The sequence below is a fragment of the Mustela putorius genome, unplaced genomic scaffold (assembly GCF_011764305.1).
Source record: "Mustela putorius furo isolate JIRA1106 unplaced genomic scaffold, ASM1176430v1.1 tig00000874_pilon_pilon_pilon, whole genome shotgun sequence".
In the NCBI taxonomy this organism is placed as follows: Eukaryota; Metazoa; Chordata; class Mammalia; order Carnivora; family Mustelidae; genus Mustela; species Mustela putorius.
In genome coordinates, this window is record NW_025421505.1 from 3,644,489 (window position 1) to 3,660,965 (window position 16,477).

Sequence of the window (16,477 nt, forward strand, 5' to 3'; positions counted from 1 at the left end):
TGGGCCCTGCACTCATAAGAGCCTTGGTGCTGCCCTCTTCTTATTCATGCCCACCAATAAATCCTATTTCCTGTCCCCCCAAAAAAGGAATACAAATGGCCAATACACACATGGAAATATATTAATTTCTGCTCATAATTAAAGCAATAGAATTTTAAGATAATTTCTATTCATATATATATATGCTATACATATATCTCACATATGTGTGTGTATATATATACATATACATATATATATGTATATATATATGAAATATATATGAAAAGAAGAGCATCCATTCTATTAGGGTTACCCAATGGGGACCAGAAAAATTGAAAATGAGAACACATTTTGACAATTCTTTCATTCTTTATTTCACTACTAAAGTTTTTTATTTATTTGTCATTTCTTATCTGGTGGAGAATGTGAAGTTTTTAGGAAAGTTAAGTCATTTATTTATTAAGAAAAATAATCCCATGTTAAAGTCAGAATACTGGAGGAAGACAGCGAACGCCACCACAACTCAGTAGTCACTTCTTGACACTGCAATTATTCCTGGTCTATACACTTGAACTGGCTGACCATAGAAGGGAGAAAATTCAAGGTTGGCTTCTTTACAGGCTACGACAGCAAATGGTGCTCATAGAAATCATCCAAAGGAAGGCAATGAGCTCCATCCGGCTGCAGCAGGATGTCAAAAACTGCAATACACATTTATATTTGAAGTCAAGATTTCCTAGTTAATTCATGCCTTAAAAAAAAAAAAAAGGCTTCACTGACAACAATGACTGGTGAACATTATCTCATTATTCCTTCTTATGTGTCTATGAAATGAGGATTATTCTTACATCCATTGGACAGATGAGAAAATGAAAGTTCAGAGGGGTCACACAGCTACTCAGTGGGAGAGCAGTGGCCTGAAATAACATTTGACTCTCGACCTTCACTCATCCTTACTCACATCCTGATGGGCCATCCATTAGCAGCTGGTCGGCATTCACCCAGAGCTTTCACTGTGAAGTACATCTTTCAGTCCCCAGGATTGGCAGGGACTTGGGGAACTCAGGTGGGTGTATACTAAAGTTGGTTTAAGACCCAGAAGTGATTGCTGGTGAGATAAGTGGGAGGATGTAGAAGAACCATAGCAGCCATTAAAGTTGATGGGAAGGAAGGGAGAAATGGATGGGGCTGGAATAAGTGGGAGACTTTAAATATGAGAAGGAGGAGAAAACGCAGGGAGCAAAGCACAACCAAACAATCCTCTGCATAGGATGACTAGTGTGATGACCATGAGAAAAAAAGAGGAAATCTTTTCTTGAAGCCTTGAAAAAGAGAGAAAACAAAATGGCGGGCGAGGCACCACTGCAGTTGAGAAGTGACCCCAGCGCATCACCTAGTGAGCCCCCCCCCACTAGGCTGTGGGTTTTTAAGCTTGAATGTGATACAGGGGCTCATTATTGACAGCCATCAAGAACCCCCCAGAGGGACCCCCTAAGATTCTCTCTCACTTACCAAAGTCACTTTCATTTTATTATTTTTTTAAAAGATTTATTTATTTATTTTAGGGAGAGAGGGAGTGAGGGTGGGGAGGAGCAGAGCGGGAAGGGGAGAGAATCTTGAGCAAACTCCCCGCTGAGTGCAGAGCCCGACATCATGACCTGCGTTGAAACCAAGAGTCAGACGCTCAACCAACTGAGCCACACAGGTGCCCCATAACAAAATCACTTTTAAAATGAACACCTAACGCTAATGGTAAGACCAAAAGTTGGGGTCACCCTATGGCTGCTAATGAAAAACAGATCAAGTTAGGGCAAATTCCCCAAACCTATCCTTGGAATGAGGTCCCCAACTGGGGTTCATAGATTTTCAAAATATCTGTGGAGAGAGCTCAGGGAGTGCAAGAACTTGAAGGGGATTGGGGAATTTATGTTTTTATTTTCACTCCCCTCTAACTGAAAGTAATTGTTTTTTTCTGAGGCCAGTCCAGGCAGGAAATAAAAGGAGGGATTTCCATAGACCCCATGCCTTGGGCACCACCAATCGGTACCCCTCGAGCTTGATTATCAAGCTGTGAATAATGGAGCACAGGCTGAATTTCTCATTTCAAGTAAAAGGAACTTTAGCCTTATTCCAAAAGGCATTTCGAACAAAGATAAGGATCGATGGCTCTCAAACCATGCTCCTTTAACTTGAATGTGTAACAAGTCACCTGGGACTCCTATTAAAATGCAAATTGTGATGTGGCAGGTCAGGGGTGAGGCAGGAGACTGCATGTCTAACAGGCTCCCAGGTGATTTGGGACCCACACTTGAGTAACCAGAGCGGAGCTGTTTGGATACTGAGTTGCAATGATAAAGATTGTTCTTAGACAGGTATAAAAATCTCTTTGAAGCTATAGCATCTGTGAAGCTGGGCGTGCACTTTACACCTCCTATGAATGATAACCTAAAAAATATTCTGTTGGTATTTATCCATTTATAGAGTTACAAAAATGACTCCCACCTCCAAGTTTTCATATCAATTTGCTGATACCTTTCTTATTTCTCTTATCATATGCTATCATAACTTTGTGATAGATGCTCCCGGAGTGTGCGGTAACCACATTCTCCTTCATCTTCATCTCCAAATATCAGCTTTTTAAAACAATTTTATTTTTACTCAATCTCTACATCCACGTGGGGCTCGAACTTACAACCCAAAGATCAAGAGTCACATGTTCTACCAACTGAACTAGCTGGGCACCCCACAAATACTGAGTTTTCAGTGAATGTCTGGCAGGGAGTTGATTGATGTAATACCTTCCTTCTTGATCCTTGAATTGTGGGGGCCAGCATTAGAAATGTATACACCTTATTCTAAACACATCTGTATTTAATTCCCAAACCAATTTTGGGAGATGAAATATCTTGTTTAATTTCCCTCATCACCCAAATTCCCCTTTTTACCTGGGGCTTACCTGCTTTTTAATTACACTTTCATTTGTTTAATTTAGCCTGAGAGGCCTGTTCTCAACTCGGATCCACAACCAAAGATAGAACTAACACTTCTGGGTGCTCTCGGTCAAAAGATTTCCTGGCAGAACAATTTCTGGCTGTTGCAAATGGAGTGATAGAAAGTTCTGATATGTACCAGCTAAGGGCACGTGGTAGAAATTGTAGATGCCTCTACACAGCCATAAAACAAACTTTGTGTGGTTCTAAATCTTAGGTGTTTCAGCCTTCTTAACAAAAGAATGCAAGTGTGTTCAAAGGCATCAGGACTTTATCTGAAACCCAAATCCATAATCACTAAGGTGACGGTGTGAGTATTTTGAGTATATTCGGCCTGAAAGGGCCAGACCAGCTTGGACATGTATGTATGCTTTTCTAAAGAATTCTTAAAAAAAAAAAAAATTTTTTTTTAAAGATTTTATTTATTCGTTTGAGAGAGCAAGTGAGTGAGAACAGGGGCAGGTGGAGTGGAAGGCAGAGGGAGAGGAAGCAGACTCCCCACTGAGCAAGGAGCCCAGTGTGGGATTCGATCTTGGGATCCTGGGATCATGACCTGAATTAAAGGCAGATGCTCAACGGATGGAGCCACCCAGGCCCCCCAAAGCTTATGGACACACTCATTCCTTCCTAGAGAGAAGTGAGTAGAAACATCTGTGGTGGGACTGCCACCCTCTTCCCCACCAGGAGGAGTTTCACGACTTCTCCTGCCCCAGTGTCTCTGCAGGGGCGTGATTTTCTACTTCGAAGCTCAGCTTGGTCTTCCTTCATTCCCAGTCCACCTTCCCCTCCAGGAGAAAACCTGCTGGGCCACTCTCTGTGACCTCCTCCGCCGGGGTCCGATGTGGGGCCTCATGCTGAGGTGTTCCTCCAGTGACAGTGACTGGGTGCAGCTCTTCCCTGTGATGGCTGCGCCCATTTGTATCACCTCCCTGCTCCCTGAAAGACCCTTCTGGCACGTCTGGGCTTCTGTTTTCATCCACACTCTGAATTCTTGGTTTGGGAATCTCCCATGGCGATTGAGTTTTCCTCTTATTCTGAATTACCTCTTCTTTCTCCTTAGGGAAGGGAATCTGGCCAGGGGCTGGAACTCTGGGGCAACCCCAGATGATTATGGCTGAATTGCCTAGTCCTCCGAGTAATAGTCACAGTTGTGGAGGCCAGGAAAAAAAGGCTATACCCACCTCGAGTCTAGCCCTGACATAAATACAGCCATCCTGACGTTCCAGATTATCATAAAATATTCCTTGGGTTCTGACCTACTCAGGTTAGCACTTTAAACGGTCCCTCTCTCCTTTAATGATTGATTTAAACCCCTGGACTCCGCTGCCTCTGTCTTTCCTAACTCCCTACACATTCCCCAACTGATCAATGTTGACCTGAGTAGGTAGGGACAACTCTATGCCCCTATTCAGCAGGAAGAAGTTACAGAAGATGAGACCTTCTACCCTCAACAACATTAAAGATTTGACAAGAGTCAAAATTGTTCAGGGAGGAATGATGTGGGACACAGAGGCAGAAGAAAATCATTAAAATTCCTTACCTACTGACAAGCCCTTGAAACAGACAGAGTGGCTCACCCCTGGGGACTCAACTCCCTCACCTTGAGGTTTTGCTAAGGACAATCCTAGCCTGACTGACCCCCTACCCCGACAGGTCCGACCAGGATCCTGTAAGTCTACTTTAGGAAACGTTATCTCTAAACCTCCAAGATAGTGTCAGCAATCATTCGGAAGCATATGATACACATCTAAAGCGTCTCACGAGAAGATTTTTATTACTGGTAATACATAACCTTTCTCCCAACAATAGCTAGCACCTCAAGGTCCTGGAGACCTTGCTTGCAAAATTCCTTAGAGACTTACACCATCCCTAATCCCCTTTGTCCTCACCTACCTTGGAGTCCATCTCTACTCTGCCTTTAAAAACTCTGACTGTAATCTGGTTCGGGGTTCAAGTACCTACTCCGCTGTGTCGGGTATACTTGGGCCCAAGCTTAAGCTTGTCAAATAAACCCTCGTGTGATTGCATTGGTGCGTGGCTCCTTGGTGGTCTCTTGGACGCGAAAACTCAAGTATAACAACCGTGTTTGTCAACCGCAGTCACTTGCCAGAGAACCCCAGGGCTTCTAAACCCTTGGGTCACCATTCATCTGAACTCTCCTCTGGGACGGCCCTTTCCTGAAGCTCTACTCTTCACCAGGCCCTAGGAGAATGATCCTCGGAAAGCTTACTTCAGGTCATGTGGCTCCTTCATGCAAAACCCTCCAGTGGCATCAACGTCACATGAAAGTTGAAACACAAGAGGTCTACAACTCTGAGAACTGTCCCCAGCCCCAGAAGTCCCATCTCTGACAGTCTCAGACAGAGCCAGACTGTGGGTCCCCCAGCACACAGCTCCAACCCTCACCCAGAGTCTTTGCATTTGCTAATCCTTTTGCTGAATAAAATCCTGCCCCATGTTTGTAGAAGTCAGTCCTTCACTGCAGGTCAGCTGCTGCCTCTTTGTGAGCCCTTCCCTGTTTACTCAATTTGAAATTTCAAAGCATGCTCCTCAACCTCCCCTCCAACCTCCCTCCCTATATCCCCATTTCTCATTGATTTTTCTCCTAACAGGACCACCTGACATACTATATATTTTACTAACTTTTAAAAAAGATTTGTTAGAGAGAGAGAGAGAGAAAACGAGCCATGGGAGGAGGGGGAAGAGAGAGAGGTAGAAGCAGACACTCTGCTGAGCACGGAGCCTGATTCAGGGTCGGACCCCAGGACCCCAAGACCACGACCTGAGCCAAAGGCAGACGTTTAACTGACTGAGCCACCCAGGTGTCCCTTATGAAATTATTTTGTTCATGGTCTGACCCTTCATCTAGAATGTAGTCTCCATAAAGGCTGGGATTGTCACTTTTATCCTCTTCTATTTGAAAATATTTACTGAGTAGGTATCTAATACGTATTTGCTTAATGAATGAATGAACGAGGATTTCTTTTTGATGTGATAAAATGTTCTAAAACTGTGCTGATCGTGGCATGGATAATAAGGTTGTTGAAGAGAAAGAGGGAGAAAGAGCAGTATCCTAGGCATTGCAATGAAGGCGTTGGCTGTGCACGTCCTGTATGAGTCGATATGAGGTCCTTATGATAAGCTTGGCTTGAGATCTGAATTACCAGAGGTATCTGCACAATGGTTAGAAAGCAGGGCCTCTAGAGTCAGGGGACCAAGGTTCAAATCCCAACTTCATCCTTTTCTAGTTGTGAATTGCTCTGTTTTTGTTTTTGTTTTGTTTTGCTTTGTTTTTAATTGCAAAAGATGCTGACAGTAATACTAAACTCCAGGGGTGGTGGTTGTCAGGATTAAATTGGACAATTTCTGTAAATGGTTAACACAGGTAGAGCCCCTATGGTGAATGCACAATACACGGTTATTATTTTAATTTTTATTATTGTTGTTACTTTCTGGAGTACTAGGGATGAGGTACTGGAGAAAATCAGGTGGCTGGGGTTGTAGCAAGGTCTCAAAGCCATTATTTCTCATTAAGATTTACTTTGACTTTCTCTGGTCTGTCAGGCAATCCCTTCCTTACACTGAACCTGATCCCTGACCTACCATTCCTTCATGGCTCAGAGCTTATTTCAGAGGTTCACAGATAAGGCAGCGCACCCCCCCCCCCCCACCCCAAATCAGGCGGAGCTTGTTAAAAATAAATCCTCAAGCCATACACCTAGGAATCAGGCAGCGGTCCTCAAAGTGTGGTCCAGGAACCCAAAACATCTATCACCAGCTCTTCAAGAGGCCTGATGAGCTAGAAATTTGGGGCAAGGACCAACAATCTGTGTTTTAACAAGCCTTCCAAGTGATTCTGATGCATGCGAAGTTGAGACTAACCGGCCAAGTGGAATCCGATATTTGATACGCTCCTCACCTGACTTTGACCTGCTCGTTTGCATATTATCACTGGACAACCAGACTAGGTCAACAGCAGGATACTGAATCACCTAACTCCATCCACCTAACTCCAAAGCAGAACCATACAAACTCATACAAACTCTGGCTACATGCTTTTCATTTCTATTAACTTATTCATTGGTGTTATTCGGGGCACAAGCTTGTTTTTAAGACTACTTGATCATTTGATTCATTTAATCTGTCACCAAATATTTATCACAACCATACTATGTGTCAAGGCATCAACAACAGTGGAGAGAATGTCACAACCTTTGAGAAAACATTCTGGAGGACAAAACTGACCACTAAGAGGGACTATGACATTTTCTTCCATGGAGGGTGGGGGTGGAGGGAGGGGTGGGTGTAGTCTCCTCAATGTAGGAGACTGGGCTGTATTGTTTAATGCCTGCTAGGCCTGCTGACGCCAAAAATAGTGAACATTTATAAGTAGGATGTTCTTAATTTTCTTGAATCAAAATAAGCACGTTTTTTAAAATTCCTTGTGGGAATTCAAAGATTCTCCCTCCTCAAGACTATAACCCCAAAATAAGTTAGTGAAAAATAAAAACAGTAAAATAGCATCATTGGGATCAGAGGGGAGCTTGGTGAAGATGCTGGGGCAGTGGAGCTTGTAAAATATTAGTGTGGGGGACATGAGGTACCCTTATGCAGTTTTAAATTCTAAGAAATTATTTCATTGTTTTATAAAGCCCAAGGACTGGGTTTTGATTGTGCTTTCAGGTGAAGCACGCATTAAATCATGTCACACTACAGATCTGAGAAATGCATCTTACCTCGCTCTATAACATCAAGATAAGATTATTGGCTAAGGAAGCCAAAGGAAGGTGCCAGCCAGAACTGCCACTGTCTCTCTTTATTTATTTATTTTTTAAAGATTTTACTTATTTATTTGAGAGAGAGTGAGTGAGGGAGAGAAAGAACACGAGAAGTTGGGGGAGGAGGTGTAGAGGGACAGGAACAAGCAGACTCCCTCCTGAGCAGGGAGCTCGACACAGGGCTCGATCTTGGGTCTCCTGGATCATGACCTGAGCTGAAGGCAGCCGCCCCACTAACTGAACCACCCAGAAGCCCCCACTGTCTCTCTTTAAAGTTATCCAAAAATATCAAGAGCTTTCTGTAGAAAAGAGGGTCCCCAGCTATACAAACACAAATGCGTTTCTTGGGCTTACCAGTTTAATATGTTCTCGCTTCTGATATTTTTCACTATAATACTGCTCTTGTCGAAGATTAAGCAGCTGCTGCTGTTGTTTGTCTTTCAAGTCTATTAACTTTTGGGTCATTTCAGCATCTAGGGCAGCAAGATCTTGTTCAATCGTTGATGAACCATGGTCAGGACTGCTGGGATCTGATCTGCAAGAGACACAGATCTTGAGTCACAAATCATGCAGGGCATAACAAGGTGAGGGGAAGGTTGTGCATCACAGTTCCTCCTAGACAGAGGATGTGTTGGGAAATAAATGTTTTAATAAATCACTTGAGATAGAGGTTGACACCCCAAGGACAAGCTTACCAGTGGAGGGTCTCCAAACACAGAGAGTGGATGACACTGGGAGATTTCATGTTGGAGTTGAGAAGGAAAACCAGGAGGCTGGGGACCCTGTGGTAGTGGTAGAGAGAATGCTAATCCGCCCTACCTTGGGAAAAACAATCCCTAATAAGGATCTTTTAAGGCTTTTATCTTTTATTTTTTTTTAACAAGACATGTGTAATGTGATTCTCAGCTACTTATGTCCCGTAAGGACTTCACCATACTCAACATCGATTGGAGTCTGTCAGGGGAGTTGAAGAGTGGCTGAATTTTGCATCTGGGTGCTATAGATTGAAAACAGAGAGCATCTGCAGACCCTGCCTGCTGGCAAACCCTCCCCCCAGCTGACATTCTGTTACTTGATATCTTTTAAAGAAAAGATACATTATCAAGTAAGTTTCTTTGGGGGGGATATACCAACTTCATGGATAGCTGTACCCAAAATGGCGCTTTCCTCCAAATGCTTAGGTTACAAGAGAAAGGAGGATGCATGAGTTCATTGAAAAATATTTCTTGTGTGCTTACGTTGTGCACGGTGACTTTCTTTGAGTTGTTCATAGCCAGAGAATTACACAGATATTGAGAAGATTAGGAGTCATGTGGAAATAAATCATAGCAATTCTCACTAACTTATTGTGCTAAAACATAGGGTGTGATCCCTTAAAATTTATGGTCTTATTTTTTGTAGGACACACGGAAATGGATGATATTACTCTGAGGTATTTTCAGGATTTTAATGTGTATCAAAGGTGATGGGAGAGAGACAGACATGATCAGACCTCAGTGCTTTGACTCTTAAAGAGAAGTTTCTTTTGATGTATCTTAGGGATTTTTGTTTATTTTTTAAAGAAAAGTATAAAAAATAACCAAGGGAACAGTGTTTCTGCATCTTCTGTAAAAACAGTGTTGCAGACATTATCCTCCGTTGCCTACTATTGCCCGTATAAGATCCATGAGATGAATTCTTCTGTAATTTAATACCAGGAAAATGTTTGTCTCTCTTGGAAAAACAAGCAACTTTGCTTTAATCAGATAAGGAGAATTGTCTAACCCCTACTCCCTTTTCTCAGAGGCTAAGAGCTAAAATTCAGCATTTCAAGGACAGAAATGACATTAAATGGTTGATACTGTCAAGTCGAAATACAGCATGGGCCACGTATTTGATTTTCTCCACATACGTGATTTAGAATTTCTAGTGGCTCACTTGAAAAGTAAAAAGAAATGAGTGAAATTAATTTTAATAACACATGTTGTACAGCCTAGTACACCTAAAATACTATCATCTCAAAATGTGATTAAAATAAAATCAATATAAGTCAATATAAAAATGAGCTCTCTCTATATATATTTTAAATGGAGTCTTTGAAATTCAGTATGTATTTTAGACTTAAACAGCACATTTCCATTTCCATGAGCCACTTCTCAAGGGCTCTAAAGCCACAAGCGGCTAGTGACTGCCATACTGGACAGTGGGTCTGAATAATTGGTAGCCACTCAGACTGCGTGTATGTGTGTCGCTTCTCTTTTTCTGTCTTCATAGGATTTTTACATTTGTCTTCTATGATGAGTTACTTCCATACTCTATTAGAAGTTTTCAGGATATGACCTCCAAGTAAACAAATGTGCGAATAAACAAAGGACCCCATATATACATCCCTACAACAGAAATTTAGGAGAAGTTTTAGGCCAATTTTGCTGGAACCACTTGTGTAACTGTAATTGTGTAATGTGTAAATGTCTTGGGCTTTTGGCTTTCTCCTTGAAGAAGTAGGAGCAGTTCACCTTGATGGCTTCTAAGACTATTCCAGTTCTAAGAAATAGGGATGTTGTTACTTTTTAAAATCCAAGTATTGGGCTTTGATTGTGTCTTTAAGTTAAGCGCATATTCAATCATACATCACATGTATGGATCTGAAATTGCCTCTTGCATCTGTCTCTAACCTGGCATCTAGATAAGATTATTCCTTAAGGAAGTGAAAGAAAGGATGGCGTAGAGCCTATTTGACTCAGCTCAATGGCAGGTGGCTTGCATGATCACGTAGTTCCCCACTTTGCCATGCTAGCTAGCATGGGTGATAACTGCATCAGTCATGGTCACTGCTGTGTCCCCAGGGCACACAGTAGGCATGCAATGAACGTGGGTTGAATGAATATATGAGGGATGCTTCTCCCTGTCAAGGTCTGGGTACATGGGGCTATGGGGGTCCCTAGACCCAAACAAGGGCTACTTGTACAAGGCTTTGTGGGTTTCAGCAAAGGCAGCAAAGGGTAGTTGAGACTTCTCTTTTCTACAGCAAGTCACCTCTTCAACTAGGTTCTAGAACATGGCAAAATTGCATACCTGCTAGGTTGGCAGCTGTAACATGGGAAGTCAGCCCACTGGTATTGGGCCCACAGGCCTGAACCCAAGGATAGAACTTCCTGCATATCTGTTCTTAGGAGGTGGGCAAATGAAGAAATTTAGTCCACAAGCAAAACCGAGCTGGGGTGGCCTTCCTTCTTGCCCCATATCCAAAATATGGTATAAAAATATTGAAAATCCATGTGAAGGACTCTTTTCCTTCATACTATGAAACAAATCAGAAATACTCACTCAACTTACTTTTTCTTACTATCCTTTTTGGCTGTCTTTTCCAAAGCTGCCCTCCTTCTCAAGTAGTCGTTCTGAATCTCATTATATTTTGTAGTGTGTTCTTTGATAAGGTCAGTGGTTTTCTTGTGGTGTCTTTTAACCAGGTCTTTCATTTCTTTGTAGTGCTTCTTTTGAAGTTTCACAAAGGATTTCTGCTGCTTTAGCTCTTCGATAGTCTGGGCTTCCACTTCTGCAACAAATGAGTATAAAAGCTAACAGACGTGGATGGACAGCAAACACAGATGTCAGGAGGAGTCGCAACCTGCTTCCCAGGCAATGCTGGTTTGATCCCAGCCAACTGGAGCTTCCAAGCAGCGCTTGGATGTCAAATGCATCTGGGTTCCAGTCTGGCTCTGGAACTTGCTAACTTCTGAGATTCCATCACTGAAGTTCTCAAAGACCTAATTTCTTCACTCATAAATTTTGGGAGAAGTTTGGCTTCCCCAGAAACAAAGCCCGAGGGGGGGGATTCCGGTGCATGTGATTTAGTTGAGAGAGGCTCAGAGGGAAGAGGGGAGCGCAGCAGATGGGGGGGAAGGGGAAGGAGGCGAGCAATGGTGTGGTCTCAGCAGGAGCCTGGCTTCTGCCTGGGTCTCACCTTGAGGTAAGAAGGCCAGCCTTTTGCAAATTGAGAAAATCAGGGAGGGAAGGTATAACCTCCTGGTGAGGAATCTTCTTTTGGGCTGAGGGCAATTGCCAAGAGAAGGGGAAGCTGTGAGCTGTTAGCAGCACCACAGCTGGAGCATGGGAAAGGGATGGGCACCAACAGGATCCACTTTAAGGACCTCAATAATCCCACTACCTGTTAGGGCTTTGTGATGATGAAATGAAAGAATCATGCGAAGTATTGGACACAGTTTCTGGCAACGTGCTTGTCGAGGCTTAACAAATCACACGGAACAGCACCGTCTCCAAGGGGCACTCTTCACAGCCCAGACCCTCTAAGTCTGGATTTATCACAACACTGTTCCAGGATAAAGACCCGAAGCGAGGGAGGGTCCCTTGATGGTATTTGCCCAAAGGAACCATCAGGGTTCCTGGTAGCATACCTTATTCCTACATGGTATTTTAACCAGTGCTGTGAAATCATGTAATGTGACAGAGCTCGACCTTAAATCATTCTGTATTTTACTGACAAATGTCACCAATTCTAGAATATGTATTTTAAAGTACGTGAACATTTCTAAAATTCAGATACTTTGTACAATCACAACTTGTTGGTGCTTTTCTTTCTCAGCAATCCATGAAGAGTGGGTTGCCTTCAAATTGATGATGTCTTAACTTCAATGAATTGTCATTTGTTTGGACCTAAATTAAGTACACAGTTCCCTTGTTTCCATCCTGTCATTTGAACTTTCTGCTTCTGGGAACAAAAATACGGTTATCATAAATATTTAGAACTGTCATGAGATTCAGAAATAATATATGCCATGAACATCGACAGACCTGAATAGAAAGGAGCTATCTAGTGGATAAACACTGAAATCAGAAAAATAATTTATGTGCTTCTCTGCTAAGGTCGTTAAGCAGTTGAAACATGCCCCCCCCTTTTTTTATAATGTGTCTATTCTCCTGACACTCGATTCCTTTTGAGAAAGAGGCCAAGAAGAGAATCAGGTACATTTATCTAATGGTTTCCCTCAGGCCCAAAAGGACTCATTATGGTTGCATAATAACTTATTATACTAAGAATTTATAATCCTAAGGAATTGCTACATTTTGGGTAACAGATCCAATCCCACTTCATTAAATGGTATAGAGCACCCAGCAACAGCAAGTTTAGCAAGAGGGTTCAAGATGTTCCAACCTATAATTTAAAAAAGAAAATTCCACAGAAAGTACTCTTTTCTTTTAAAGTCTGTGGATTAAAGGCTATTCTTTGAATAGGGTCTTAAGCATAACGAAAATGTTCATTTACATAAAGTAATAAGTATCACTCGCAAACAAGCCACCCAGAGATCATCAGTGTTAATAATGGTACACATCCACTGCCTTTTGTCTACACATTTATGTATTTTAAAATAACCCTGGAATCCTGCTGTATTTACACTTCTGTTTCTTATTTTATGTGTTAACAATATACTGTTGCCCATGGGATTGAATCTTTAAGAACATGTTTTAATGCATTCCTCAAGTAATTATTCAAGGCAGATTTTACGTATTGGTGAAATATACACACATAAAAGCACATAAATCATAAATCCACCCCATTATACGTTTTCCCAGAGTGAACAGGCTTTCCTAACCACCTCTCAGATCAAGATCAGAACATTATCAGTGTTCTGGAGATCCTGTTTTTGGGGTTTGCATCCCCTCTTCCCTCCCAAGTATCATCTGGATCTGTGTTTTTAGCTGTATACAGCTGGAATTATAAAGAATGTACTCTCTTTCATCTGGCCTCTTTCCCTCTGCATTTTGCATGTGAATTTTATCCATGTTGTGTATGATCATAGTTAATTTATCCCTCCAGCTGTACCCTATTTTACTCTATGACTATACCACAATTTATTTATCTACACTACTGTGTATGGACTTCTGGGTTGTTTATAGTTTTTGGCTGTTACCAAGAGCACTGCTTTTTGGTCAACATGTGTTTGTATTACTTCTGTGTATTGGGTCAGATACTACAAACGTTTCGAAGATGCTTCTACATGCTGCTCATTGTAGTAAAGAAACCAGGTACCAATTTTAGCTCTACTAGTTTAAGGTACTAAACAAATATAAATTATTTTCTGATGGGAATCACAGTTCCTAAATACTCTGTATTCGGTGGCCCCAAATGGCTCACATTCTGCATTTCTAAAATATACGCCTTATTATTGGCACGTTGGGAGGGCGTGTGTTCCCGTTCTCTGGGTCATATTTCCAGTATCCTTTGATTTTAATATCAATATCTTATGAAATTATATTATCTTTATACCAATAGAGTCCTATCTGCCAAATATGGTTACTTCTTTATGACATGATGGCATTGTATAATGTGATTTGAATTCAGACTGTATATCTGTGGGTATTTTCAGAGAAGAAATATTAATTATGTTATTTTTCAGAGGTGAGGGACATCCTCTCTCGCTAAATACTTATGTTGTATAATATTCAGCTGCTTAATTCCTTGGGGAAGAGGGCAGCATTTACCTGTTAGGACACTCTGAATAAGGTCTTCTGTTTTCACAGGTGCCTTTACAGAACCTGAAATAAAGAGACAAAAGAAATAGCCTCCTTTAACTTTAAAAAGTGTATTCTTCCTGTAAAACAACTAAGTTTGGCCCTTGAGTCCAAGTCTCTTTATGGAGAAATAAGAAATTGTAAGAGAAAATTACTCGCAAAAAAAACACCCCAAAACAAGCAAACGAACAAAAAACCTTGGAAGCAATGTCTTCGTTTTGTTACTTAGACGCAAACCTAATTAAATGCAAGTCTATATGCTCCATTTATAGACAGAAAGGGCATCCCTCCACTTTGAGTAGAAACTATGGTCGACAAATTCCGTTTAAGCAATGCTACTGCCACCTTTTGGCAAGATCAGGAATTGCAAGAGGTCTTAAAAAAAAAAAAAAATCAAACGTGGACCAGCACTCAGTAGTAATTGAGGCAGGCAAGATCCACTGTTGGGCACCAAAATGATCAGATACATTGAAGAAGAAAAAGGATATTTTATAATCTCAAGGTATCTCCCCCAAGATAACTATTATCTATAAAGGGGTACGAGAACTTTCCGTTTAAAAACCTGGCTGACTCCACCTTTACCAAGTGATCGAACACGGTGGATGATGAGAAATGCTGACATCAGTTACCCCTAATATGCTGTAGTGAGAAGGACAGCATTGTCTCTTCGATATTCGTGCCCCAAATGCAAAACTTCACTCTAATCATGAGAAAACATCAGACAAGCCCAAACTGAAGGATACTGCACAAAAGAACTGACCAGTACTCTTCAAAAGTGTCAAGGTCATGAAAGACAGGACAGTCATACATTCAAGAAGACCAAGGAGACATGACAGTTAAATACAATGTGGGATCCTGGGTTGGAACCTGGAACAATAAAAAGACATCAGTAGAGGGATGCCTGGGTGGCTCATTCAGTTAAGTGTCAGACTCTTAATCTCAGCTCAGTTCTTGATCTCAGGGTCATGAGTTCAAGCCCCACATTGAGCTCCATGCTGGGTGTGGCGCCTACTTTAAAAAAAAAAAAAAAGACATTAGTAGAAAGCAGGTGAAGTTCAAATGAGGTCTGTAGTTCAGCTCCAAGTACTGTGCCAACGTTAATTTCCAGGTCTGATAACTGCACGTTGATTCTGACAGATGTTAACACCAGGGAAGAAGAGATCAGTTTTACAATTCCGTGCCTTTTTTAAAAAGGCTTCTGTAAGTCAAATTATTTCAAAATACCAAGTTAAAAAAAAAATCAAGTGCTAAAATGCCAAATTTTCTTTTACTCTTCAAAGCACAAGACTATATTTACTCATGTATTTAAATGACTTATTTATATTCCAGAAGTACTCAAAATGTTTGTATTTGGAATATGAAAATCTTATTTGAAGATACCACTCCCAATGATCAAATCGTCTTCTTAGCATTATTGATCTCAACAACCTTCTGAAAAGCACATTTGATACAAATTCAAATGTGATTTGTTCTTTTTTTAAATCTCACTCTCTCCTATGAGAAATGCCCTTTCCCTTCCAAATAAAAGATCTGGATTTCGTCACTGCCATGCTATAGTTGGATGAGGAAGGAAGGACATACCTTCATGGAAGGAAATTCTTCTGCCTTTTATTTACCTTATATTAACCCACTGGACAAAAAGTGATCACGTATATGCTATTCCTCAGGTCTGTGCAAAGAAAGCATCAAACTGAAGCCTGTCCTGGGGAACCTGCCATCTACTGGGGAAAGAGGACATACAAAGGAGAGAGAATTGCCTAAAGCAGTCTTAGATTAAAGGTCAACGTTAGCTGCACAGAAATCAAAGGTTTTTTTCTAAGTGAGGCATGAGTGGACCTTTGGTAAGAGTAGAGCTGAAGGCAAGAACTGGGATCACAGGGAACAGTGTCCATCCTGACTTCCCTCTTCACTAGCTATGTGGCTTTCAGGAAGTACTTCTACATCTCAAAACCAATTTCTTCATCTGCCCATTGGGGACAATGACAGAAGCTACACTCAGCCCCGGTATGAGGGTGAAATGAGTCAATCCACTTGAAGGGCTGAATGGAGTGCTGGTGGACACCCAAAGCCATTGAAAAGTAAGTTGGAGAAAGATGGAAAGGAATTCTTGGCAGAGACTTAATGAGTGAGGTAGAGCTAAGAAGATGCTTGTCAAGCATAGCTGTTCGTAAGTTGCATGAAGAATCCTTCACAAGCCTGTGGGCATGTAGATTATAA

The 16,477-nt window shown here is 41.5% G+C and overlaps 1 protein-coding gene across 3 annotated transcripts in view; it reads right to left on the reverse strand.

Annotated features, from left to right (window-relative positions):
* The window catches only part of PLCB1 (phospholipase C beta 1), a 676,011-nt gene that overhangs the window by 99,397 nt on the left and 560,137 nt on the right, over positions 1–16,477 (reverse strand). For 2 of the 3 annotated variants that reach the window (XM_045086010.1, XM_045086011.1), the window contains exons 25-27: positions 14,231–14,284; positions 11,066–11,285; positions 8,105–8,285 (exon numbers count right to left, since the gene is read on the reverse strand). In XM_045086010.1, coding sequence (XP_044941945.1) covers positions 8,105–8,285; positions 11,066–11,285; positions 14,231–14,284 — 455 coding nt within the window. Of the gene's footprint in view, positions 1–371; positions 684–8,104; positions 8,286–11,065; positions 11,286–14,230; positions 14,285–16,477 lie in introns of those variants that run through there. The other variant, XM_045086012.1, reaches the window with a different exon arrangement.